The sequence below is a fragment of the Oryctolagus cuniculus genome, chromosome 15 (assembly GCF_964237555.1).
Source record: "Oryctolagus cuniculus chromosome 15, mOryCun1.1, whole genome shotgun sequence".
In the NCBI taxonomy this organism is placed as follows: domain Eukaryota; kingdom Metazoa; phylum Chordata; class Mammalia; order Lagomorpha; family Leporidae; genus Oryctolagus; species Oryctolagus cuniculus.
In genome coordinates, this window is record NC_091446.1 from 44464119 (window position 1) to 44491389 (window position 27271).

Genomic DNA, 27271 nt, shown 5'->3' on the forward strand with positions numbered 1-27271 from the left:
CTTGTTATTCTACCATAAACCACTCACCTTTTTGCAATTTGTCTTCTCTGCAACTCCTGCTCCCAGTTCACCTGTATCTCCTGTCATATAATGTTTATATTCTTCCTACCACTCCCTCTTTAACTAGACATAATGCATAGGGTTTGTATTTTAGTCCAGTTCTCTTCATTGAGAAGTCATAGCTCAGTTGCTTGTTTCAATTACTTTGGAAAACTTGGTGGCAACATGCCTGGGCAGAATTGCAAAAAGCTATAGTATATTTATTTATAATATTCTCGTGAACATTTCCTTTTCTTCTAGCACATGAACATAAAATGTAGACTATGAAAGGATGTTCATTAGTATGTGTAGGTAATCAATGTTCAACCCAGAAGCTATTATCTTTGAGAGTACAGGACTGAAAACTGTGCTTCCTGCCCATTGAAAGCATAGGATCTTTCATCAAGTTTATTTTCATGTTCTCCTCTCAAGTTGAGACTTCCGTTTTTTTCTGTGGTTTGGGCCTCTAAATGCATCTGTGCCTCACCGTGGAAGTGGATCATCTCCGGACGCTTTTCATCTGCCCCTGCTTTTAATTCATTTTAATACTGTCATGATACCCACAGGAAGGGTTTTACTTTCCTTTGAAATTCCGCTAGGTTCTTTCTTGGGATTGTAACTGCCTTCCGCCTGGAGAGCTGGAGATGCTGATCCTTATTCATTTATCAAATAGATTTATTGAGTCCCACTTGTAATATTTTCTAAGTAGCAAACAGCTAATGCATAACAACAACAACAACAAAGATTTTTCTCTGTGCCTTTATCATCTCAGGTACTAAAAGCTTTGATTGGCACAGGCCTGTGGCATTTTGAAAAAGAAAATTGGAGACACAATTAGTGAACCCAAGTAGGCTTCCTATATTTTTTATTAAATTTTTTGTTTATATAAAAGGAACCAATTTCATATATATAGTTTTAAGAATATAATGATACACTAATCATGACAAAGCTACTAATGTGAGATATTTATATTATTCCCTCACAATTTTTGTTTTGTAAATTTAGAACTATTCTGAAATAAAGATTTTTCTAAAAGAAGCAAAAAAATAAAAGTCTCAGAAGTCGAACATAGGAAGCCAGGAGATTTGCTGTAAATTTATTTGACTCACATTAATTTTCAGTCTACCTGAATATCTTAGTTTTAACTATCAGTGTTGTGCTAGTCAACATGTCAGAAGATATTGTTCTTCCCTGCTACTTACATTTACTTGAAAATGAATGTACAGTAGAGAGGAATTTGTGAAAAATGTATTCTATGTCTTTTGATCTTACTAAAAATTTTTCATGTGAAACTGATTCATTAAAATATGCTACATGTCCAAAAATAAAAGCCTAAGTGACATAAAGAGGGATAATAGACATTTTATTAATGGACTTTCAGGCTGTTTTATCTAATATAAATGGCTATGATGGCTATGATGCATTTTTCATGTTATTTTGGTACAATATTTCCTAGGACTTGTTTTAGGTTTCCACTAACCATAAACTGCATTTTAGTTGTGGTCAAACTTGCATACTACCCAAAATGGAATTAAGTAGTTCTGTGCCTCTACTGTTCTCTCACTTACACAGGGTGGTGATAGCATAGAAAAAGCCTTCTGATTTTTATGTGCTTTGTTATGAATAAAATATGTGGGAAATGCGAAGGACTTATGTAAGCTCTTTTGTCTTGGGCTCACTGAAGAGCTTTAGTTTTATTCTTACTTTATAATCCCAGAGATGTCAACTGGCCCCCTGCTGCCTTTCATGATGTTATACTTTCCCTATAGAGACCAAGGACTTCAAAGTCTGTTAGGAGAACATTAAAAATACAGGCCCAGGGCTAGTGAAGTTGAACATTGTTTTTCCTTGTGAAGTTATGATGATGTACAGAGCAGTGTGTTTTCTCAGTGTTTGAGCATAATTTAAAACCACACTCCATTAACAGCCTTCTATACTGTGCTTATATCCTGAATTCTAATATATTAAATACCAGAGTTTTCTTAGAACATTACTTGTGTTGGGTGTATTTTTATATCCCAATTCCTACCTGAAAACCTCTATTAAAGGAAATTACAGTTTTAGTTTAACATTAGTTTCATAATTTGCAACTTAAAATACATTTTTTTTTATATTTAGAAAGTTAATAGTCATTACTTTGCCTTGAGGCAAAGTGCATTTTCCTTTTTTTATTTAATTCTCTGGGGTTATGGATTTGGTGGGAAAGAGCTTATTAAGCAGAAGAAAAAAAGACACAGACCCGCAACTCTATCTGTGCTGGATATGAGTCATTGGTCAGACTAAAATCTGGATAAACTGAAAAAGGAATATGGATGTTCATACAATTTAGAGTAGCTGGAATTCAAAAGATACAATTCAGAACATTTTTAGATAGGAAAACATTATTCATGAGTGGTGCTAAGTTATTGAGCATAGTATTTCTCTATAGGAATCAGTTTCTTAAATTCTTTGCTTAAGTCTAGGTAGAACTCCACATCCTTTTGATTATTTGAAGTCTATTGCATTTCCTTATAAAAATTTCATCAGCAGTAGGCTAGATGGGTGATTAACATAAATACGTTAAGACAAATGATTTTTTAACATCTGTGATTGTTTTATAGCTTCCAGTTAAGTAGTATTTCCAGTTTGTTTATATTTTCATTTTTAGTGTTATTGAATTTGTGCTGATAGAACCATACGTTCCCCTTTCCCTTCTTTGACCAAAGACATATTAATAAAGTAACTCTAAGGTGGGAGGGCAGGCATATAGCCAGGGCACTATTCAAATTAGTTGGCAGGCAATTAGATAGAATCCATGATACTGGCCTTCTAATAAATACTCTAACAAATTAGACTAAATTTTTAAAAAATTCCTTTTTTCTTTCTCAGAAAAATTCTGGGGCCATTAATCATATTTATCAGTGGTAAGGAAGGACCAGAAAGCTAGTACTCTAAATAAATTTTATTTCAACAATAAGGAACAAACCCAAGAGACCAAAAGAATAATATTCAGGGAATGGTTCTGTTCCCTTTGCAGTGAAGTTTGATAGCAGAAAATCCAGGAGAGAAGCTGTGTCCTTTGTTGTTTCCCAGGGCTTCTGACACAGTTTTGGTTCAAAAAAGAATATTGTTGGGTTGATTAAATATATTCCAATAAGAAGTATTTGCATTATCAATTACATACTTATAAAAAATAATTTGGTGTTCTTTGTCATAGAGAGAAGTTGTAAGGGATGAATGGTAATTTTGGAAGGAAAATAAGGTTACAAATAGGGATAGGTTCTGAAATGGCTCTCCTCAAGGGAGTAGAATGAAGGTTATTGGATATAGGTTGAGAGCCAAAGTATTGTTGATACTTAAACATTCTCATAAAGGGTAGTATGATGCTATAACAGTCTAATCTTATAATTTATAATTAAGCAATTTCTATGTGCCTGTGCTAAATCCCTGTTTTTATAAAGGATTTATTAATTTGAAAGTCAGACTTATACATAGAGAGGAGGAGAGGCAGAGGGAGAGAGGGGGAAAGAAGGAGGGAGGGAGGGAGGTCTTCCACCTGCTGGTTCACTCCCTAAATAGTCGCAATGGCTGGAGCTGTGCTGATCTGAAGTCAGGAGCCAGGAGCTTCTTCCAAGTCTCCCACATTAGTGCAGGGGCCCAAGGACTTGGGCCATCTTCTACTACTTTCCCAGGCCATAGCAGAGAGCTGGATCGAAAGTGAAGCAGTCAGGACTCGAACCAGCACCCATATGGGATACTGGTGTTGGAGGCCAGGGCTTTACCCACTGTGCCACAGTGCTGGTCCCTAAATCTCCATTTTTAAACAGTTTTATTGAGCTATAAATCACATGCCATACAGTTTACCTATTTATAGTATTCAGTGCTTTTCAGTATATATACAAAATAGTGATGACTTACCACTGGCAAATTTTGAACATGTTCATTGCTCTCAAAAAATTCTTGTACCCCTTTGCCATCATACCCCAATGTTTCCATTCCTCCCAGCACGAGGCAGCCCTATCACTTCCGATCTCTATGCTATGAATTCGGCTGTTCTGTTCATTTTGTTTGGGTGGAATTATTTGTGAAGCTCCCCTTTATGCATTACCTCATTTTACGCTTTTCCTCGAGAGCCCACAGGGGGGGTGCCCATCAGTTTTTTTTAATCACCCCAGTTTCTCTTATTAAAATATTATCCTTATTTTTCCTTGGTCTCTCCTCAATGGTATCAGAGAACAAAGCTCTCATCATTTTCTATGTGAGTAGTAACTTTAAATCCATTTATACGACTGCTTTAGAGAAAATAAGTTCAAGGCATTCTTTATCATCTTTTTATGGATGTCTAGTGTATTCTGTGGGGTACCTGGTTATTTATTTGCTTTTTTTCTGTGCTTCACTTTTAAAATATGAAAGTAGATAGTGCTTTTTGTACACTCTGGAGAATCCTAATCTCGTATAATATGAAAAAAAAGTACATTTCATCAAGTGGCAATGTTTTAAACTGTCAGGTAAAACTTCTCATGGTAGGAATGTACCAATGGGTGATACAGCACAGGTGTGCTTTCAAAAAGTCAATTGGGAGGTTGACACTTTCCATCATTAGTTTTCCTTCGTCTGCACTACGTAGGTAATATGATTGAAAGGCAATCCTAAGACTATCACACAGCATGGTCACAGGAGTGGTCATTTTAACAAAGTGTCCAATTTATCTTCTATTTATTAACTTCCTACTGTTTATAGACACTGCAGGAATGAAGAGAGTGTCCCTCTCAATTAATATAATAATATTTACAGATAGCTTTATCGCACACCAAGCTCCTTCACATACAGTTCACATGCTAATCCTGTGAAGTGAAGAGTTAATTCTCCATTACACTGGTGCAGAAACTGAGTAGCAAAAGGGTTGGTGTGTCTAACAGCAGTGAGGACCAGAAAACTTCTGATATCGAAACACTTCCCTTTTGTCCCTCATAAGAATCACCACAAAGGGGACGGCACTATGGCGCAGTGGGTTAAAGCCCCAGCCTGCAGTGCCAGCATCCCATATGGGCGCTGGTTCATGTCCCGGCTGCTCCACTTCTGGTCCAGCTCTCTGCTATGGCCTGGGAAAGCAGCAGAGGATGGCCTAAATCCTTGGGCCCCTGCACCCATGTTGGAGACCTGGAGGAGGCTCCTGGCTCCTGTCGTCAGATCAGCTCAGCTCTGGCTATTGTGGTCACCTGGGGAGTGAACCAGCAGAATGGAAGATCTCTCTATCTCTCTGTAACTCTGTCTTTCAAATAAATAAAATAATTCTTAAATAAGAAGCCAAAAAAGGTGTCAATTCATCTTGGGAAAGGAGCCATATCTGTTTAAAGGAGTACCCCTTTGTTGGCAGTATCCATTTTTTTTGTAGCCTGAAACTTTAGGGAAAATTGAGTTAAGTACCTTTTTGACAACCTGCGAAACAGCTGGTGCCTTTTCCCAAGATACTTGAAAGTTCCTGAGTCCTAAGGTTTTCCTAATTACATACTTTACAGATTACCCCACATCTCCTTCTCTCCAACTTGCCGTTGCTACCCTTCAAATCTTAGCCCCTTTGTTCGTCAGCATATTCAAGCAATGGATATTTTCTCTGTTTTTTCTCCCCTCATACACTTCACACAAGAAATTATTGTGAAGCAAACTGCACATCATTTGGAGAGAGGGGTAGGACATCCATTCTCGCAGCAAAGCAATAGAATATTGTATATTAGACATTCATATGCTTTAAAATCTCTAGCATCTCCCATGTAAGATTTTGCTGCAGAGGCCAGAGTTGTGGCACAGTTGGTTAAACTGCTGCTTGTGACGCCCACATCCTATGTTGAGTGCCTGTTCAAGTCTTGGCTATGTTACTTCTAATCCAGCTCTCTGCCAGTGTGCCTGGAAAGCCAGCAGATGATGGCTCATTTACTTGAGTTCCTGTCACTCATGTAGGAGACTCAGAAGGAGTTCCTAACTCCTATCTTTAGCCTGGCCCAGCCTTGATTGTTGCAGCCAGTTAAAGAGTGAACCACTGAGTAAAGCATCCCTCTTTCTGCCTCTCACTCTCTTTTGCTTTGTTTTTCAAATAAATAATACATAAATCTTAAAAAAAAATTCTTTCCCACTGGCTTCTTTCTCTACAAGCTCTAGATTTTCATCCTCTCCTTTTTTTCCTTTACTACATCTGCTCATGTTCCATTCTGCTATTTCCTAGTCATGGTTTTATAAACCGTGACCCAAGGATTTTTCTTTATTTCCTTAACATTTTGGGGCCAACATTTGGCTTAGCGAGTAAAGCCATTGCCTATGATGCCATATGTGCACTGGTTCCTGTCCCAGCTGCTCTTCTTACAATCCAGGTCCCTGCTAATGTCCTAGGAAAAGCAGCAGGGGATGGCCCAAGTGTTTGGACCCCTGCCACTCATATGGGAAACCTGAATGAAGCTTCTAGCTCTTGGCCATCTAGGAAACTAACCAACAGATGAAGATCTGTTTGTCTCTCCTTCTATCTCCGTAACTCTTTCAAAATAAATCTTAAAACAACAACAAAAAACAACCCTCTTAAGGTATTTTTCAAAAAGAAAAGAAGAAAGAAAATTTTCCTCTCTAGTAACTACTCCTGGGGCCGGCTTGTGGTGCAGCAGATTAAGCTGCTGCCTGCGACATCAGCATCCCATATGGGTGCTGGTTCAAGTTCCAGTTGCTCCACTTCCAATCCAGCTCCCTGCTAATGCTTCTGGGAGAGCAGCAGAAGATGGCCCAAGTGCTTAGGCCCCTGCACCCATGTGGGAATCCCAGATGAAGCTCCTGGCTCCTGATTTCAGTCTTGCCCAACCCTGGCTGTTGCAGCCATTTGGAGACTGAACCAGCAGCTGGAAGATTCTCTCTCTCTCTCTCTCTCTCTCTCTCTCTCTCCCTTCCCTCCCTCCCTCCCTCCTTCCCTCCCTCCCTCCTTCTAGCCTCAGAGTGCCAAATATATTATCTAGTTCATTTTTCATAACCCTGTAAGATACGGTTATCTCAAATATGTAATGAGTTAATGGAGGCATGGATCATTAAATAACTTACCTAAGAGCCAGTAACCAGACACTGATGAGCCAGGATCTGAAATTATAAAGTGTGCTTGGAAAAAGAATGATATTCTCTTTTTTTGAGTTATTTTTTATTTGGAAGGCAGAATTACAGAGAGAGAGAGAGAGAGAGAGAGAGAGCAAGTGAGCATATCTACCATCTGCCCATTCATTCCCCAAATGGCCACAATGAACAAGGGTGGGACAAACCAAAGCCAGGAGCCTGGAGCTTCATCCATGTCTCTCAGGTGGGATGCAGGGGCCCAAGGCCTGGGGAAAGCAGCACAAGATGACCCAAGTACATTATAACTGAGCTGAATAGGAAATGGAGCAATTAGGACTCAAACTGACACCCATATGGAATGCTGGTGACTCAACATGTTCAACCCGCATATGTGATACTCATGGCACCCAAATGGCATGCCACTATTGCAGACAGCAGCTCAACACAGTAAGCCACAATGCCAGCCCTGAGAATGGCATTTAATAGCAATAGGATATTCTTATAAGTCTTACCTAAAATGTCTGTGTTTCTGTTTAAAGAGACATACACTGGAGGAATTATTCAGAAAGGTAGTTTCATGCATGGCTTAGCTTTATTGAGTTCAGTGGCCACCTAGTTTACTTAACTATTACAACCTGGTGTTACCTTTCATTTAGCTGGCAATTTACATTAAAGGATGTTAAAGTGAAAATAGGGTGTAAGGTAGGTTACACTTTTATGTTGAAATGTAGAGCATTGTGCACATGAATGGATATAGTTTATATCCGATTTCTCTGCTCTGACATCATTGGCATTTTGAACTGCACAATTCTTTGTCATGGGAGTGGAGTCCTGTGCGTAGAATGTTCAGCAACATCCCCAATGTCTACCCATTAGATGTCAGGAAATCTCCCAAGTTGTGATAACCAAAAATGTCTCCAGATATTGTCAGATGTACCCTGAGGGGCAGTTACCTTCAGTAGAGACCCATTGTGTTACATCATAAATACTCCCATGCTTAATATTAAAACAAAATAAAAACAATCACATGATACCTGTCCACAAGTCTGACAGTGGGAACTGCAGAAATAGCCATTCATTGTTTAGGCTAATAGAAGGTATCTGTTATTAAAAAGCAGGAATGTATTGTACATAGCTGGAATTAAGCTTAGTTCACTTGACTTAATTAAGACAATTATTATCTGTTAAACTGATATATTCAAGGAGTGATTGGTCTGATTTCTTTTTCTTTCTATGTGTGCATGTCTCTTGTATTAATTATCTAATTTTTCTTACTAGCAGAAATTGAAATCGGTATTTAAACACTTACCTAATGCCTTCTGTATACTCTAAAGAACTAGAAGTTCAAAACATGTATAGAAAGATTATGAATTGTGATGCCAGAGAAGCACATTGTGAAATCCTGGCATCCTGTTCATTGTCAGATAAATGTTTGACTCATATACAGTAGGCTTGGGATACTCTCTTTTCCTTACACATCTCCAGGGCCTGAAGTGCTACAATGTAGGTTGCTCATTCCAAAATCTCATTCTGATGATTCTCTATATCCAAATACCAAAATTACTTAACTTTCAGTCTGTTTATTTGTAGTATTTTGTGGCAATATCTACAAACGCCCTAGGACTTCAAAATTAGGAATTCAACAAAACAAAGTGAAGTTCAGATATTTAATGTACATGTTGACTATCTCTTTCTGTTCCCATTCCCTCCCTCCATCTTTGCATAAATGAGAGCTCTAGTTCTGGATAGATCATTTATATTTTTGATTGTCTCATTGCCAAGGAAATCCCCCAAGTTGTGACAAAGGTAACTGTGATTATTTTATATACTATGTATATTGTAAACAAATATGTCAAATATGTTTATTGCAGTTATGACCAGAAGGAAGATCCAATTTTCCTAATTGAAGGGGGAGAAACTAAGGTCTTCATTCATGCAGCTTTAATCTTAATGAGCTTCTTATACCTCAGCTTCTGTTCATTCCCTTTAGATAGCTAGAACATTTATTCTCCCTGTAAGAATTATCGCTATGATGATATCAAAGGAAAATGAATTCATTGAGTGGATAGCTTGGTCTTAACTAGAATATTATAGAACTTGATGACCGTGGAAACTATGGATACATAAATTGATTAGGAAAAATAACCCTTCCTTACTTGTAGTGTAATCAGAAACTAATGACAAGATAAATAGACACATAGAAGTAGAAAAACTAACATTGAAAGGAAAGCATGGTACTAAAATAGCAAAGTTCATCATAGACAAATATTTAGTGACCAAAGAATGATTCTTCAGACAACAAGATTAATCCTGTGAAGAGCTAACACATCATCTATAGGGCACAAGTCCATATCCAGAAAAACTATCCATTCAGAGTTGCAAGCAGTCTTAAACAACTGATAGACACTAACACAATGCCATTCTTTAACTCAAGAGTAAACCTGAACCTCAGAGATGCCCTTCTTTTCCTTGTTATACCGACTTAAGGAAGACATAAAGAAGTGACTGACAGAAAGTACAAGTTTAAGGGTGATATCTATATGTATAATCTATCCCCGGGAATTGGATGGCTTTTCTCTCTGGTAACCCTTAGAGCAGCCCTTGTCAATTTCTACTTTCCTTCTCAAGTGACAGCACCCCCAATCTAAAGTGACATTGCAAGGCAGGTCTGATTTGACAGTATCCCTTATCCACTAAGAAAGCAGATCCACAGGTAAATTTCATGTCTCAGAGGCATATGCATTCATGCTGGAGACAGCACAACTTAGCCACCAGAACACTGAAAGGTCCTGTTGAATCCAGCAACCACAGAAACCCTTTTGAGAGAATACTTAAGGCACAAACTCTAGTCTCTAACCTACAACATAGTAAAAGTGTCAGCAAACAGATTAGAGGAAAAAGAAGGGAGGTCTTGTCTAGATGGGACCTTTGATATAACACCTGTCTCCCTTTAAGAGTCTGAAAAGTGTCCATCCAAGACTGTTGGGATGAACATAGGGTTCATAGTTACGTTATTGCCAGCCATTCTGTTTCTGACTCCCTGTAATCTCTGAACTGATCATTAATGTAAGTTCTTTTGGCACAAAGGCAGAGGTTAACGAAAAACCCATAAAGATAGACAAAGTCAGGAAATTGTGGGTTTCCATGTACACTCGTTTTTTTTTTTATTTATAGAGCCTACTGAATCAGAAACACACGTTTTAGAATGAATACTTTGACACTTAGCATCTTCCAGAGATGGTACATGTATAGTGATGCCAAAAACCAGAAGGGAGATTGATGGCTGCTCAAAGTGACAAGATTTGAGACTTATGACTCAGCCCATTCCATATCGTAAATGGGCATATGGTACCTGAAGTAGAATTAAAAATGCATTCAAATTACTGTGACGCATCTTTCAATTATTCATGGCCTGGCAGGAGTGATAAAAGAGACAAATGAAACTATAAATAGCTTTTTAAACCTCACTTTAGCCAACTGTTTCAACATCTTTCATGCAAACAACTTTAGCAATTTAGCAAAAATCCAAATTAAAGTGATTTGAATCTTTCTTTACATTTCTTTCCAATAGAGATAGTGGCAAGTGGGCAGAATGAAAATTATGCCAATATAATATTACTTTAAAAAAATAAGAAAGGAAGCAGAAGTAGAATATTTAGATTAACAACATTTTGGAGAATTAGTTTCCCATATAATAGTTCTAATGGCCCCTGGCAACTGTTAAGCTTAGTCAGGGAAAATAATAGAAAAAGTCTAGAACTTTGCTAAGATGTTCTAAAAATTACTTTTTGCTACTCTTTTTAAAAAAATCTTTGATTTGAAATCTAACACATTTGAGAAAGAAATTAATTGAAAATGGTCATGAATAAATGCTAATGAATCTCTTCTATTTCTTTAAAGAAATAGAAATCACATTAATCAATGATAACCTGAAATAATTCATTAAAATGCATTCCTAAGCTTACCTAGCAAATTATAACTATATAAAAACCTGCGAGCTTAATTTTTCTTATGTTTGCATAATAAGCCTCTGGCTAAAGCATGCTATAGATAGAGTTAATCTGACATTTCCCTTGTTTATTTTATCATGTATCCCTCTCATTCCCTCAAGGTCTACTTACTTTCTATGCATGTAGAATAAGTTAAAACCAATCCCAGGAGTTGTGAAAGCAACCCCCCCATGTAGGGTAACACTGGAGGAGTGGCTTCCTGAAGGCCCTAATGCTGTAAAGGAGGTTGATCAGTGGGATTCAGAGTCACTGGCTGTGTGCAGTAGCCTTTTGACTAAGTCTTCCTTTTTCTCTTGTTTTCTGAAGAAATGTATGTTTTCTCTTGTGGAACATAAAAAAGAATTGACAAGCAGAAAAGCAGAAAGAAAGAGGGGAGGAGACAGAAAAAGACAGATGTGCAGCCTTGAAGCATATTAACCAATTTCACATCAATAGCTCTTGTTATTGGACTCTTAGAAAATTTGGATATTTCCAGATGTCAATGAAAGAACTCTGATTAATGCCATGTGTATACCTAACTTTATTTTTAGCAACCAGTCTGTGCCACCTCCCTAATTACTCTCTATCCACACAGTAGGCATAAGGAAATAGAAGTGATCAAAATATGACTTAGGATAGCGAGGTACACCACTGTGTTTCTGCTTATCATTTAGGACATTCAATTCATTAAACAATGCAGTGTTTTTGGAGTCTTTGTCATTTATTTTATGATAGTGGATCCTTTACTTGGCTACTGTGAATATATTGAACCTCTGGTGTTTACCTTAACCTTAAAACAGTATTTCATATCTAAATTGCTGTTTCTCAACCACAGCCTAAGTATTTAAAAGTTAGCTATTCTAATTAGTATGGTAATTTTTGTCACTAGCATTAATTATTCATACATGAGAGGATACATTTATATATAAACTTATGCCCACCTTTTCAACAAAAGTAAGTTCATGAGAAAATTGGGCAAATATAAAATAAGATCAGGAAAATAAGTTATAAAATAAGGCACAAGTAAGTTTGGACTCAAATTTTAAACCCCAGAGTTTGATCCTGCTCTAGCTGTGATTCTTGTAGGGGTCATATGAGAACAAGAAACATAATGAGTTACAAGATTAATTGTTCATAAGTTGAAATATGTGTTACATAAGCATGGACTTTTAGAGATGGAAAGGGTAACAGAATTGAGTATGTTGGTCATGGTGCTGGAGGGATATCTGAATTTTGTAAATGAGTTCTGATGTGGTGAGTCCAAAGATTTCCTTTAAGAAAACCACTGAGCTAAAACAATAGTCCTGATGTTCCTCTTTTTCCTCTGAAAACTGTCAAAACCAAAGAGAAAGAATCAGACTTATGGAAAATCATTTATTTATGGAAGTTCTCTAGGCATTATTCATTTTGCTCTTAGGTCTATTAATATAATTGATGTTATAAGATTTAGATCAAGAGGATTCTAAAGTACAGTAGAAAGTTATTAGATTATTTTTGGGAGCTGCCACCACAAGACTGTAGTAGGCAAGGCAACATGACCTCAGTTGTTGGCTGGACACCGGGGACTGGAGAAGAGTACAAAAACATTGTGCTATGCCAAGTAGATCAACGTGATTTCTTGAGCTTCATTTTTGTTCTTTGTGTATGATACTGATTTGAACTCAGAAGTTTTCTCCTCAACCTCCTGTTTAGAGAAAACATCTGAAAGCTAACTCTTCCACAATTTAAAAAAAAAAAAAATCTATTCTGCATGGAGACCTCAGTTCATTTCTATAATAGTATATACAATGTTATGCTTCAATATAATATAATAAATTAGATCTTTAAATGATAGGAAATACATATAATAAAAAGTATAATAATAAAAGTAAGCATTTAGTGAGCATTTGTTGTGTGTCCGACACCGCTAAACGGTTTATCAACTTGATTTAATTTAATTTTAACAACCGGGCCGGCGCCGCGGCTCACTAGGCTAATCCTCCGCCTAGCGGCACACCGGGTTCTAGTCCCGGTTGGGGCGCCGGATTCTGTCCCGGTTGCCCCTCTTCCAGGCCAGCTCTCTGCTGTGGCCAGGGAGTGCAGTGGAGGATGGCCCAGGTGCTTGGGCCCTGCACCCCATGGGAGACCAGGAAAAGCACCTGGCACCTGGCTCCTGCCATCGGATCAGCGCGGTGTGCCGGCCACAGCGCGCCGGCCGCGGCGGCCATTGGAGGGTGAACCAACGGCAAAGGAAGATCTTTCTCTCTGTCTCTCTCTCTCACTGTCCACTCTGCCTGTCAAAAAAAAAAAAATAATAATAATTTTAACAACCACAAAATGACATTGGTGTTTTTATGTTATCCATTTTACCAACAAAGAAAGTGAGTCATAAATAAGTTAAGCAACTTGCCCATGGTCATATAACTAGTAAGGAACAGATAAAAGAGATCAAGAACTCAATTCCTGGTCTGACTTCAGATGATTAATTTCTATGTTATAACTTGGGCTGTCTCCCATTTTTGAGTGGCAGATAAAATTTCTAGGGGAATTGACTTCCTGCTGAAAATTTTATGGGAAACACATGAAATATAAAGAAAAACAGATTTACTAGACTGGTTTTGATGTGCCTATTAAGAGGAAGAGTTTCTTTCTAGAAGTCAAGAAGTAGATCATGAGAAACAGGAATATTTGATTGGCTCTACTTGTGTAAGTAACTTTCCCCAAACATTTTGTGTTCTTGAATTTATTCATTGCTGAATAGCTTCTGTACTCAATGAGGGGTTCCATATACATAGTTCAACCAAAATGATTACACACTTTGTGGAGTTATATTCTCATTGCTGATGAATTTTTCTCTTTTGGTAATGTTTAAATGGAATAATTTTCAGGGTAAAACTGTTCTCTGATAGATCATTCAGCACTAATGCATAGATTAAATTTTAATTTTTTAATATTTAATATTTTATCTCAATAAATGTTTGAAAACAAATAGCACCTCAGAACTGTGGTTTTTACAAAAATTGCTTAAATAAATCTAGATTGAATTAAAAAGAGGAAGAGTACAAGAGTACAGGTATACTGGGTTGAGCTGCTGCATGGGACAACTACATCATGTACTGGAGTTCTGGGATTGAATCACACCTCTACTTCCGATCCAGCTTACTGCTAATATGTTTGGGAGGCCATAGATGATGGCCCAAGTACTTGGGTCTCTGTCACCAAGATGGATTTCATGGTTCCTGGTTTTGTCTTGGCTCAGCCCTACCTTTGCAGGTGTTTGGGGACTGAATCAATGGATGGAAAATGTGTGTGTGTGTCATTCTGCCTTTGAAATAAATAAAACTTTAAAGATATGTGTGTTTGTGTATGTATATTTATACATACATTCATATACATATATATGTGGGTTGACATTGTGACACATCAGGTTAGGTTGCTGTTTGCAAAATGGCACCCCATATCAGAGTGCTGGTACAAGTCCTGGCTATGTTGCTTCTGATCCTGCTTTCTGCTAATGCATCTGTGAAAGCAGTAGAAGATAGCCCATGTATTTGGGTTCCTGGCTTCTAGCTGCAGCCTGACACAGACCTGGCTGGTGCAGACATGCAGGGAGTCAATCTGCAGATGGGAAGATTTTGTGTGTGTGTGTGTGTGTGTGTGTATGTGTAAAAAGAGGAAAAGTGAGTTTAATAGTCGTCTTTCCATTGGATTGTTGTTTTTAGCTCTTACCTATATTATTGCTAAATCATGGTCTTTTTCACATTGTACTTATTGATCTCTTTGTTTAGTGGAGCATTAAGCCCTTGATTGTAATTTTAAATAAAAATATATTATCTCAAAGACTAAAAATGGTGCCAGTGCTATGGCACAGCAGGTTAACACCCTGGCCTGAAGCGTCAGCATCCCATGTAGATGTCAGTTTGAGCCTTGGCTGCTCTACTTCTGATCCTTCTCAAGCTATTCTAAACAGTTGAAAGGGAGACAATCCTCTCAAATTTATCCTGTAAAGCCAGCAGCACCTTAATTCCTAAACCTAAAAAATGATATAACAGAGAAAGAGAGCTACAGACCAATTTCCCTGGTGAACATAGATGCAAAAATCCTCAACAAAATATTAGCCAATTAAATCCAACAACACATCAGAAAGATCATTCACCTGAACCATGTGGGATTTATCCCTGAACAGGAATGGTTCAATATTCACAAATTTATCAATGTGACACATCACATTAACACTGAAGAATAAAAACCATATGGTTATCTCAATAGTTGCAGACAAAGTATTTGATAAAATGCAGTACCCTTTCATTATGAAAACTCTAAGCAAATTGGATATAGAAGGAACATTTGTCAACACAATCAAGGCAGTTGATGACAAGCCCGTGTCCAGCATCCTATTTAATGGAGAGGAGTTGGAAGCATTCCCTCTGAGATCCAAAAGCAGACAAAGATGCCCAGTCTCAACACTGCTATTCAATATAGTCCTGAAAGTTTCAGCCAGAGCCAATAGGTAAAAGAAATCAAATGGATAAAAATTGGGAAGGAGGGAGTCAAACTATCCGTGTTTACAGATGACATGATTTTGTATATAGGGGTTCCTAAATACTTCCCTAAGAGACTATTGGAACTCATAGAGTTTGATAGAGTGGCAGGATATAGAATCAACTCGAAAAAAATCAACAGCCTTTGTATACATAGAAAATGCCATGGCTGAGAAAGAATCTATAAGATCAATCCCACTTACAATAGCTGCAAAAAAATTTAAATACCTTGGAATAAATTTAACCAAGGATTTCAATGATCTCTATGATGAGAATTACAAAACTTCAAAGAAAGTAATAGAAGAAGATACAAAAAAGTGGAAAAGTCTTCCATGTTCATGGATTAGAAGGATCAATATCATCAAAATGTCCATACTACTGGAAGCAATTTACAGAATTTAATATGCAATATTAAAAATTAAAATGCAATATTAATCAAAATACCAAGGACATTCATCTCAAATGTAGAAAAAATGAAGTTGAAATTCATATGGAAACACGTGAGACCCCTAATAGCTAAAGCAATCTTATACAACAAAAACAAAGCCCGAGGCATCACAATACCAGATTTCAAGACATACTACAGGTAGTTATAATCAAAACAGCTTGGTACTGGTACAAAAATGATGGATAGACCAATGGAACAGAATAGAAATGCCAGAAATCAATCCATACATTTACAACCAAGTTATATTTGACAAAGGAGGTAAAATCAATCGCTGGAGCAAGGACAGTTTCTTCAACAAATTGTGCTGCAATTAAATAATGGCCAAGGGTCAAAGTAACTTCATAATAGCTACTTACTCAAAGGGAATTACCAAATGTGGACTTTGCTGTGGGAAATATATCCACTTACGCTAGTTTTCTCTCAGATTCAAAATGATGTTAAAATTAGAATTACTACAGTTTACTAATATCACATTTAGAATAACGTTTACATTTTTGGCTCCATCGTTCCTGGTATTTTTTTCTTTGAGTCTCATCTTAAATCTTCTAATACGTGATGAATTTCAGAAAATGTATGTATTTCTTATATATTTTGTTGGAATTCTTTCATAGCATCCGAATGACAAATTTGGTGAATGCTTTCTGTTTTAAAACATGGGGCTGGCATTTCCATCTCATATCAGAAATGCAAAAAATGAAATAGACCAAGAGAAAGAATTAAGATAAAATATATTCCCTTTTGCTTTTTAGATGGGAAAGTTGAAGTTACAAAAGAAGGGGTGAAGCTGTGCACCATGGGTCCAGGAAAAGTGTTTGGGGAGTTGGCCATTCTCTATAACTGCACCCGGACAGCAACCGTCAAGAGTAAGACTGTTTTCATATTTTTCAAATAATTTCAATGTCTTTTTCTCGTAGACAAAGAGATGATGGTTAAATGTTGATTTAATTTTTGTCTTTTTATTAATCCATATTCTTTGCTTTAGTGTTGCGATACAGTTGATATATTTGTTTTCCTACCAATGGTTGAGTATGAACAATCTAGCAAAAATTTATTGCAGATTTATGAAAGTCATATTTTTAATCAAGAATTTTCATAAGTAGGATTTAAAATAATAAAAATTTCATCAAAAGGAAGTAAGTAGGAGCAGGGCCTTTTCTTATTCTGCCTTTGAAACCTCAGGTTGATATATGTGAAACTTTTTCATGCCTATCTTGGATGAAGTTCTTCACACAAATCCTATTTGTTTATTCAGTAATTTAGAAAAAGTAAGAGAAGAAATTGTCCTTCTTCTCACTCAAACATCATTGAATATGATATTTTTTCAAATTCTAAAACTGCGACAGTATATTTTTGTCTTCAGCTGCTCATCAAGCTGTATATTATAGCATTTTTCTTTTCTACTGATTGAGCTTATTTTAAATCGGGCAATAAAGCAGCTTGTTTCTCTAATTTTACATGTATGTGTTTATATGATTTTTCTAGCAACTTTTGTTGCTTGGTAGAAGCAGCTGCAATAGTTAGGGGGAGATTTAAAAAACAAAAAAACAAAAAAACCAAAACTCTCCTTCCTGAGAATATAATGAATGTGTAACAAACAGCTGAATTCAAAAGCCGACAGTGGAAGGTCCATCACAACTCTAACCAGAAATGTGTTTGAAAACTGTTTTAGACACATTACCCTGTGGATCATTTCAGTTACACATTACCCTGATTAGGTTTTAGTGTTGTTAAAAGCACTATTGGCAAAATAACAATTAAATTGTTAATATCAATTCATTTTATCTGCATATCACTGATTTGTGCATTGGTTGGTTGTTGTTGTTGTTCCTGTTCCTGTATAAGCATATAGTATGTGACTGACAATTGAAACTTGGATAGTATAGAAATAGAGAATGCATGGCCAGCCAGAGTCCCAGAAATCATCTTACTTGTCTTGTTTGTGAATTGCCTTTATAATAATGGAAATCACAGTGGTATCAGTTGTACTGCGAGTTCTTTTAGGATGGGTCCTTCTTGGCATTTGGTTTTTGGCCTCCAAAAGAACAGGGTTCTTTGATTTATAGACGCTGTTATGATTTTATTTCTTGGGATCATTTAATTACATGACTCAAAGAATAATGAGGTCCAGTGAACTGTTACAGAATCTGCCACAACTTTAACTCACTTAGGAAGTGCCTTAACTGGAAAAAAGAGTAGGCATGGCTCCATTAAGTGAGACAAATTTTACTGTCATGCTTCATTTTCATGAGAAATATATTCCACTTAGGGTAAAAAAAAAGTCAAAATTACATATTTTAATTAAAACAGGCTTTCTAAGAATTATGAATTTTTTTTTAAGTTTCAAAATACTAAAGTTTTAAAACATTTCAGCCTTCTATACTTCATTGAATCCTATTGAAGCTACAGAATTTCCAAAGGTCAACAGCTGATAACGTAATTCCTAATCTGAGGAAATACTGAGTTCTTATTAAAGACATATTTTAAATAGATGGAATAGCCTGTTTAAATTACTTAAATAACAGATTTTTCATAAGATGATTAATTCAAAAAGATCAATTTTCTTTTTTGCTTTCTATAAAATGGTGTTCATTTGCTGTAACTTCTATGGAACTCATGTTTGAGAAATTTAAATAGACATTGTACATTTGATTCAGGAAAAGGAAACTGGCTGTTGAATGCAAATTATAATCCTAAATATTTTGGGGTCAGAATATCTGTCATCCAAGAAACTATGGTGAGACATGTTTGTCTTAGAGAAGGATCAAGTGTTTATCTGTGTGTGTGTGTGTGTTTTCTCACCATGGCTGCTTGAAATACGGAGGTCCTTTTGAGCAAAGAGCCTAGGGTTTATAGTGTGCAAACATAGTGTATTAATCAGTACAGAGATTTTGAGCATGATTAAGGAGTCGTATTTGCAAACAACTGTTTCTTTTGAATATTGGATAAAAACTGTAAGGTATAAAGAATGATTGTCTATGATTTACAACTTCGGTGTCCAGTTTCCTCTCCTATCCATGGAGATTGTACTTGGGACTATTAGCTGTAAGTACCATTTTTTCTTTCTTTATGATTGAATCTTTGGGCTGAGTTCTTTATAATCCTTATTAGATACCCTTGTGAATGCTACTTTTTCAAATGACTGCAGAATGTAACTCCAATGCTATCTTATTCATTACATGTGATGTTAAAAATGCCTTAAAACTCTGTTGGCTTTATAGGTTCAATAATTTCTCAGTGTTCCATATTGGTTAAATTTGTTTGTTATTTCATAACAATGATGAATAGATTGAATAATTTCTCAATATTCCAGATTGGTTAAATTTGTTTGTTATTTCTTAACAGTTAGGATCATTTGGTGTGTTTTTCAAATGGATTCACCCAGCAGAGAGTAGTAGTATAAACTTCTGGAGAATACACATCCTATATAGTTGCTTTTCTCTCCATGTCTTTTTCTGTCTTACTTGCCAGGGCTCTTTATTCTCTTTCCTCCAACTTTACCTCTTCTTTCATGTTTGAGAATGCCAGTGATCCTTTATCCTTTAGATGAGCCTGAGAAGTATCTAGCATTTTAATGTATTTTTAATTTCACAGTAGTAACTAAATCCTTGTTGGCATCTAAGACTTCTTCTCATTCAAGAAAGCACTCTCTGAAATTTTGTAAGAACATGAATGAATACATTTCAGTGGCATCCCCTGATAATGCATGTCATCATAGCATTAGTGGATTTCTTTTAAAACTTAGAATATAAAAAGATAGTTTTCTTATTAAAATTTCAGATTGACATATGCTAAAAAATGATTATAAACTTGTTCATAGTAATCCAACTGAAAGAAATATCATGGTAACATCAAGGAAGTTATTGGTTTTTCATCTGGGAGAAATTTGTAAAATATATAGAAGATCTGTTAGAATGAGGAAGAATAATTTTTGAAAATCCAAACTGTAATGATCTAGAATGAATAAATCTATGATATGATGCTGAAGAGCTATATACATCATATACATCATCTGTTCTTGTCTTAGAAAGCAATGAATTAATTCCCTCCTACAAGATAAGATATAAAAACATAAAATTAACATTATTTTGGGAGCAAAAATATAATTGATATCGTGAAGTTATTCATGGCTTCAATTGCTTCAAATTTTCTTGATGAGCTGTGACTAGAGATGGCCACACTCCAGGTGCCATGGTGAAAAAAGAAGAAACACTTCTCATAGTTGGTTTCCACAACCAAACAATTCATGTCTCCATTGTTGTTTCAATTCTTCACTTGCTGTCTAAATATTTTGGCATTGTGCGGAGAGAGGAGTTTTACCGTGCATTTTCGAACTGCACAAGGGGCAGATATTTCTCACATGTTTATTGGATACCCCTTGCTTACTCAGTTCCCGCACCTGGAAGCAGATCATTTTCATGTTTTCCTAAAGTGTCGCTCCTGTTGTGATTTCACTTTTACTGCTCTCACAGCTAAAGCAATATCAATTTACACTTACCCTGGGTCTCTTACCTCACCTCTATGCCCATGGCTCTTCAAAATAGCAAGGATGGGAGAGTTGAAATTACTGGAAACCTAAAAATAGAAAAAGAAAAGCATTTAGTTTGCAATGAGAGAGGGAGTCAGAGGCACACATTCTGTGTGGGGATTTTGAATGCTTTTATACTGTTGTTCTCTTTTCCCTTGACTTCCCACAACCAGTTCTCGTAACTACACAGGGATTTTTTTTAATGTGTTTGAATGCCCTTCGATCCATCTTTGGTTGTACATGAATTGGCTTATTTTTTTGCCTCAAGATACTGAATTAAAGCTTCATGCCTCTTTGGATTGTCATCTTATCATGCCAATGGTAGTGTTATTTCAATGGTCTCATACAAATACTGTCAGCTAAAAACCCAAGAAAAAAGGAGTACTTAAATACAAGGCTCTTCAAAAGTTTATGAAAATGCATGCTATAAAAATAAATACGTGGATTTCAAAAAAATTTCGCATCAAAAAGCTCATCTTTTAATCTCATTTTTCCAGAAGTTTTTTGAGCCCCCACTATCTCTGTGGTGGGTATGGTAGATATTTATGAAATTGCTTGGTCAGAATATCTGAGTGATTGTTTCTCCTTAGATTATTTACAACAGGTATTAAGGATTCCTCGATATTAAAATACTTTAGTACTAATATAACAAAGCCTAAACAGACTACAAAGAATCTTGGCAAATTGATGACTTTAATAGTATATGATAAAAATGTTTCTGCCTTAATTGAATACTATCAAGTTTCATCCTTAAACTTTACTGGGATATTAGTAAAACTTAAAAGTTAGATGATACATATATATTACCAAGAGACATAGAATTTTCAATAGCAAAGATTAAAGGTGTATATTTTCTATTTATTTTTCAAATAAATTTGAATCTACACAGTGAAATTCCTTGTACATTCCATTGCGGCTATGTTTCAAATATTGTATTACTCAACTTGAGTCAGAAAAATCTGTCAGAAAGCTAAAAAGATGAATGGGGAAAAATAAACTGAAATTTACTGCTGTAACACCTCTGTGCACTCTAAATATGATACCTTCACCGAGCACCTATGCCATATGCATCTTACATACAAAAACCCACAGTGCTTTTTATAAGTAAAAGACCAAAAGGCATCAGTGCCAGAGTTTATTGTTAATGAAAAGGAATTGAAGATGAAGTTCTTATAGTAGCTGCAAACCCTGAAAATTTCTTAAGATGAATAAATCAAGAAGTAAACAGTTTTTGAACTGGAAATATCATTTTAGGACTCTACCAAGCATTATAAATATGATAAAGGCATAGTCACATGTGAAAATGAAGCATCTTTGTATGCCAATACAAACAATTGCTATGTGTACAGTTATTACCTAGGATTTAATGAGCAGGAGTAACCACATACTGTCATCCTCCTTGTGCCACAGCAAAGAGGCAGAAGAAGTAACGGTACTAATGGGACATCTTGATTCTACATTTGAAAGGTAAATGAAAATATTAAAAAAGGATGAAAAGATGTCCATTGGACCTTATTGAGTTCCAATGCATGCTTTCTACCAAGAGTTCTGAAAGAAAGGACAAAAGACACAGAATCAGTTTAGGCCAATCATGACCACAGGCATGACCTTGGATGCAGAAGAGGTGGTTTGGTGACTTCCCGGGAATTTTCATCGTCTCAAGTGAGATCATTATCTCAAACATAGTGCCTTATGGCAGCATCTTGGAGAAGTAGCTATGTTTATTTATTGAGTTAGGTGATGTTCTTTTAGAAAAATTTTCATCACATTTTTCTATTAAAGGATACTGTGAAATTAGTAACATAAATCCAATTATGTAATCTCTGAGAAACTTGAATACAGGAATCAATTCACTAGACACCAATGATGCCACATAACAATAGAATGAACAAATAGATATACAGAAGCCATCCTTTTTCAATCTCATTTCTTTATTGTTTAAGTAGACTAAAACAGAATTTCAAAGCAGAGAATATCAGTGAAAAAATTATTCTTTTATAGACTTAGAAGCTTTTTCTGAAGGCTTGCTAACTGATAAATTTATGATTTTCATTTAACTATTTCCAAAAATGTTTGGTCCAATTTCCATATTTAACAGGCCTGGTAGACATCATAAATCAGCAGTACTTCTTGGGTAAAAGTCACTTCTCACAGTCAAAGGAAGGCAGTAAACTTAATTCCTTCTGAAGATTAGATAGATTACTTCCATTTTCTTTGTCAATCATTGAGTACCTTGCATTTTTCCTATTTCTAGAGAATATTTAGGCTTTAACTGATGGGCATTATTCTTTAAGGATCACAGGTAATTTCATAGTAAATCTAAATATAAGCTAAGCTGATTTTTAAAAATCTGTTTCCTTAATAGTATGAAGTACTAGTTTTCCAGTGAAGACCCACAACATATGAGGCTCCCAAACAATGTAAATCTTGGGTCAATTTTTAGTGTAGTGAATCTTCCTTCTTTTAATAATTTGCCAAGAGGTATGTTTAGTATTTATTTGATTGATTTGGAGGAAAAACACAGAAGGAACATAGATTGATATTATATTACCTGTAATTATATTACCTTATAGTAAACTTTCCTGCCCATGGGTTGTGATGAGCTCCTAATGAATGCTTCAACAGTCAAAACCAACAGTAAAAGCAGGTAACATTTGAGGTCTATGACTGATGTGCCAGGTTCATAGCTTTTGGGATGAGTGATGGTGTTACTCTCACTTTATTGCTCAAGCAACTAAGATCTAGAGTAGTTAAGTGACTGGTCCCATAGCTGGTTAGAGGGAGGCTACAAGTCTGATACTACTGTGCTGTGCTGCTACTGTGGTAAATTTCTAGATTTTTAATTGCATGGTTAGTTTTGCTTTTTAATATAAGTGTATTAATAAGACTGCTTCCGTTGGTCTTAGGATTCCACTTTCACAGTGTCACAACCTTTTAAAAGTTTTTGGATCTTAACACACAGACTCAAATTAAGTACATCTTTTACAACAGGATGATTCATGTGATACAGTGAGGAGAGGGTCGGATGCTTACAGCCTTCCAGACACAGAATGAATAATCAGAAGCATTCCCAGGACCTAGGTTTTGCAATGTCTGAAACATTTTGAGTTTTATGAGATAAGACTTTATGGTTCAACATTAGACATTGCTAAGCGGTTCTGTGTTTCTTTTGTAAAACCTAGTCAATGAATGTCATTCATGTAAGACTTATGAAAAATTTAAATAGCAATTCAAAAACAGTGAATGAAGAATAGGGAAGGAAATTTTTTGTAATATAACAAAATAAAAGTTGGATCATGATAAATGTTTTGGCCTTTGTGTTCCCCCTTCAATTTTGTTTGACTACTGAAGAAGTGTAATCTCAGCACTTGACTGGTGAATCAGAATCCTGCTCTTCTTACACAATATCTTTGCTGACTGGATAAATTTCTAAGCTTAGGATCCTTGGGAAATTGGTTCCAACACCCCTGCAGATTCCAAAATCTCTGAATGTTCAAGTCTCTTATATAACACTATGTAATATTTGCTTATAAACTATGCATGTGTCCTGTAGGCTTTAAATAATATCTGCATGACTTTTAATACCAAATACACTATAAATTCTATGTAAATAATTGTTGTACTGTATTTGGGGAACAATGATAGGAAAATGGTCTGTGTACAGATGTAATTTTTATTTTTTAAATTCAAGCTTGGTTGAATCTTGATACAGAACCTGAGAATATGGAGGGCTGACTGTACTTTCATTATGAAAATACTTTATAATTTATATCCAGTCATCCCATACATGATGCAATGTAACCCTGAAAATACCTCAGTCTAGTAAGTGAGAGAGGTTCTCCATGATTTACTGCATAAGAAAATGTGGGCAAAACTCATGGAGTCTCTGCAAGTTTAGGTAGTGGTGCTTGAAGCACTTGCTAGGTAAGTGTGTCTCCTGTTCTCTCTTGCCCTCACACAAGGTGTGTAGACTTCCGAATAAGCCACTGATACAACTACTACCACACATTACAGTGTGAACCCTTAAATAAGGGACATCAAATGTTTACTGCACTGTTTCTGGAAGTCTGGGTCCCTTGAAAAGCAGCAGCAGCATCACTAGGGCATTTGTTAGAAATGCAAAATCTCTGGCATCCCTGATAGGCAGAACCAGACATTTTGGTTGTGGGTCACAATAGTTTGTGTAAAGCAAGCCTTCCAGGTGATACACCGAAGGCAAGATGCCTAAGGCTTGCAGACCAATGGTCTACACCACACGGGTGTTTAATTGGTGTTACCCTACACATATGCAGACTCTCATATGCATCAAATGGTCTTTAGTGAAGAATTTAAAAGAAAACTGCAAGCATTCTAGTAAGTAGTTAGTGTTACTGTTGGCATCATTGTAGTTTTTCCCTTGTTGCTGTGGAGCCAAGGTATTTAATGAAAGTTGCATTTTTCTTTTAAAGACTGAGACACAGCATTAGTAAAAGAGTACCAGCATTGTGCAGACTATTAACATATTCTTTTGAAGAATAAATAAGAAGGAAAATTAAAAAGAAGAACACATTGGGGAAGGAGAAAAAATCAAAAACTCATGGGCTGCTGGTCATATTGTTAACAAGAATCATTTTTAGATTTATTGAATTTGATGGCTAGAGTAATGGTAGGAAAGAACAAAGAAAAAGTTTCATTTGATTTTTTGTTCTTTTTCATGGCTATGAGTGTGGTTGAATTAGATAAAAATACATATATATGGACATTTTTAAAATAACAACTTAGTTGATGAAGTCTCAGTTTGTAAAATGCTACTCACTAGTGGATTAAATCCAATACTGTGAGAACAGGTCTTTTGTATTTCCATAGGTGGGGGTTGACTTACTTCATAATCAGAGTTGAGGTAGTCTTGGATTTCTTTCTTAGCTTCTGCTCATTGGAAAGTGGAAAGACATCCATCTATCACAATCTTGGGTTTGAGGCCTGAATACTGAAGAATATGGACAAAGAGGTGAACCAGCTACTTTCTGCAGGGGCCCCCAAAGAATTCAGTTTTTACTGTGAATGTTAACAGTAAGTCCCAGAAAGCAAAAATTGACTGCTTACAGGTGGAGAGGAAGGGGTCAAGAAATGTTCTGGGGTAGCTAACTATTGTCCCCTAAAGTTACGCATTATAGAGTTACTGCTTGTTTTTCCCCAAAGAATAGTCAGCCTAATAAATACATACTTTATATCCTCATAATTCCTCCCACTTCCATTCGAGCATCTTTTTATTGACTTGGAATCATTGCTGTCTGTAATTTTGCGGGGTGGGGGAGACTAAGAGGGGGTGAAGCAGCATTGTTTGAATTGTCTTCCTAACTGAATCTGGTTTTTGTTGTTGTTGTATTTCCAAAGAAAAATCTCATAGAGTGCCACTCTATATGAAGTTTTTAAGATCAGACTTTTCTGGTTACAGAGCTGGGGAGCAGGCTCCAGGAGAACTGTCCAGAGGTGCAGTGTCCCTTACCTTTTATTCCTTTTCATGCCTCTCCCTGAACTAAGTACTTCCCTGCCATTTTGAGTTCAAGTCAGGTAATACAGCTTAAAAACCACTACTCTAGTTGAATCCAAGCTGACTTTGAGTATCTTCCAATAAGACTTGGTAATTCTTTGTTAGAGATGTAGTCTCTCTAGCCATCACAACAGTTCCCACACTAAAGGAACCCTTAACCTTACTGCACAGGTGAAACACTGAGTTTTAAAGAGCTCAACTAACTTTTGTAAGGTTGTGCACCTGTGTTTCTAAGCTATATCTCACTTCTTGACAGTCCTCAGTAAGACATTGAATTACATCATCTCAAATGTTGCTTCTGGCAGTTGATAGATGAAGATACAGTTTTAGATCTGTACTGTCATTCATCAAGGATTTCCTAGACTCAATTCATACCAAATTCTTGTGAGTCATTGCTAAACACCACAGAGAGCATCACCAAGGTGGAGGGTGGAAGATAGCCCTACAGAGGAGAAAGGACACAGAGGAAAATTACAAGGAATTTTTGGCCAACAAGAGACAGAGATCTAGAGGAATTTTGAAGGGGAGAGAATACATTTTGGACTGATGTGAATGTGTTTTGTGGAAGACAGAGAAATTGACCTGTGCCAAAATTAGAGTAGGATAGTTCAGAGTGTAGGATCTGGAAAGCTATTGCCTAGTTCTTGTCCTCAGTCACTTACTGGTTATATGCCTTTGAGAAAGTAATTTAATTTTCCTGAGCCTCAGTTCTCTTACTTTAAAAATGGTAAGGGCTTGACTGATGATGTGCAAGGATTAACTAAGTTTCTGTGGAGGCCTTCATGCATAAATGAGAGGGTAGTGCATTCAGTAAACATTTACTCTGCTGTGAACAGTTATTGTCACAGGTGATACAATAAAAGCAAGAAAGAATTCTGAAGGCATTTGGAACCTTCATTATTGGCAGAACCTGAGAAGTACTGTGGTGGAACCCAGTGCACAGTTTGAAACCCTTAAGTAGAGGCATGTAGGAAGAGGGGCAAGTCATGTTCCAGAAACCGAGGCCCTAGGAGATTCCAGATCCCAAAGTACCTCTCAGCACAGCCACGGGCTGGGGAAGTTAGTTTACATTTATACTGAGGTGAACTACTAAAGAAGCACAAACAGCAAAACCAAACTACAAGTAAGGACATAGGGAACAGCAATTAAATGACACAAGCT

At 36.3% G+C, this 27271-nt stretch overlaps 1 protein-coding gene across 3 annotated transcripts in view; it reads left to right on the top strand.

Moving 5' to 3' along the window:
• Positions 1-27271, top strand: part of PRKG1 (protein kinase cGMP-dependent 1) — a 1363231-nt gene that overhangs the window by 485695 nt on the left and 850265 nt on the right. For all 3 annotated transcript variants that reach the window (NM_001082042.2, XM_008269904.4, XM_070056974.1), the window contains 1 exon segment: positions 16805-16918. In NM_001082042.2, the coding sequence (NP_001075511.1) occupies positions 16805-16918 (114 nt within the window).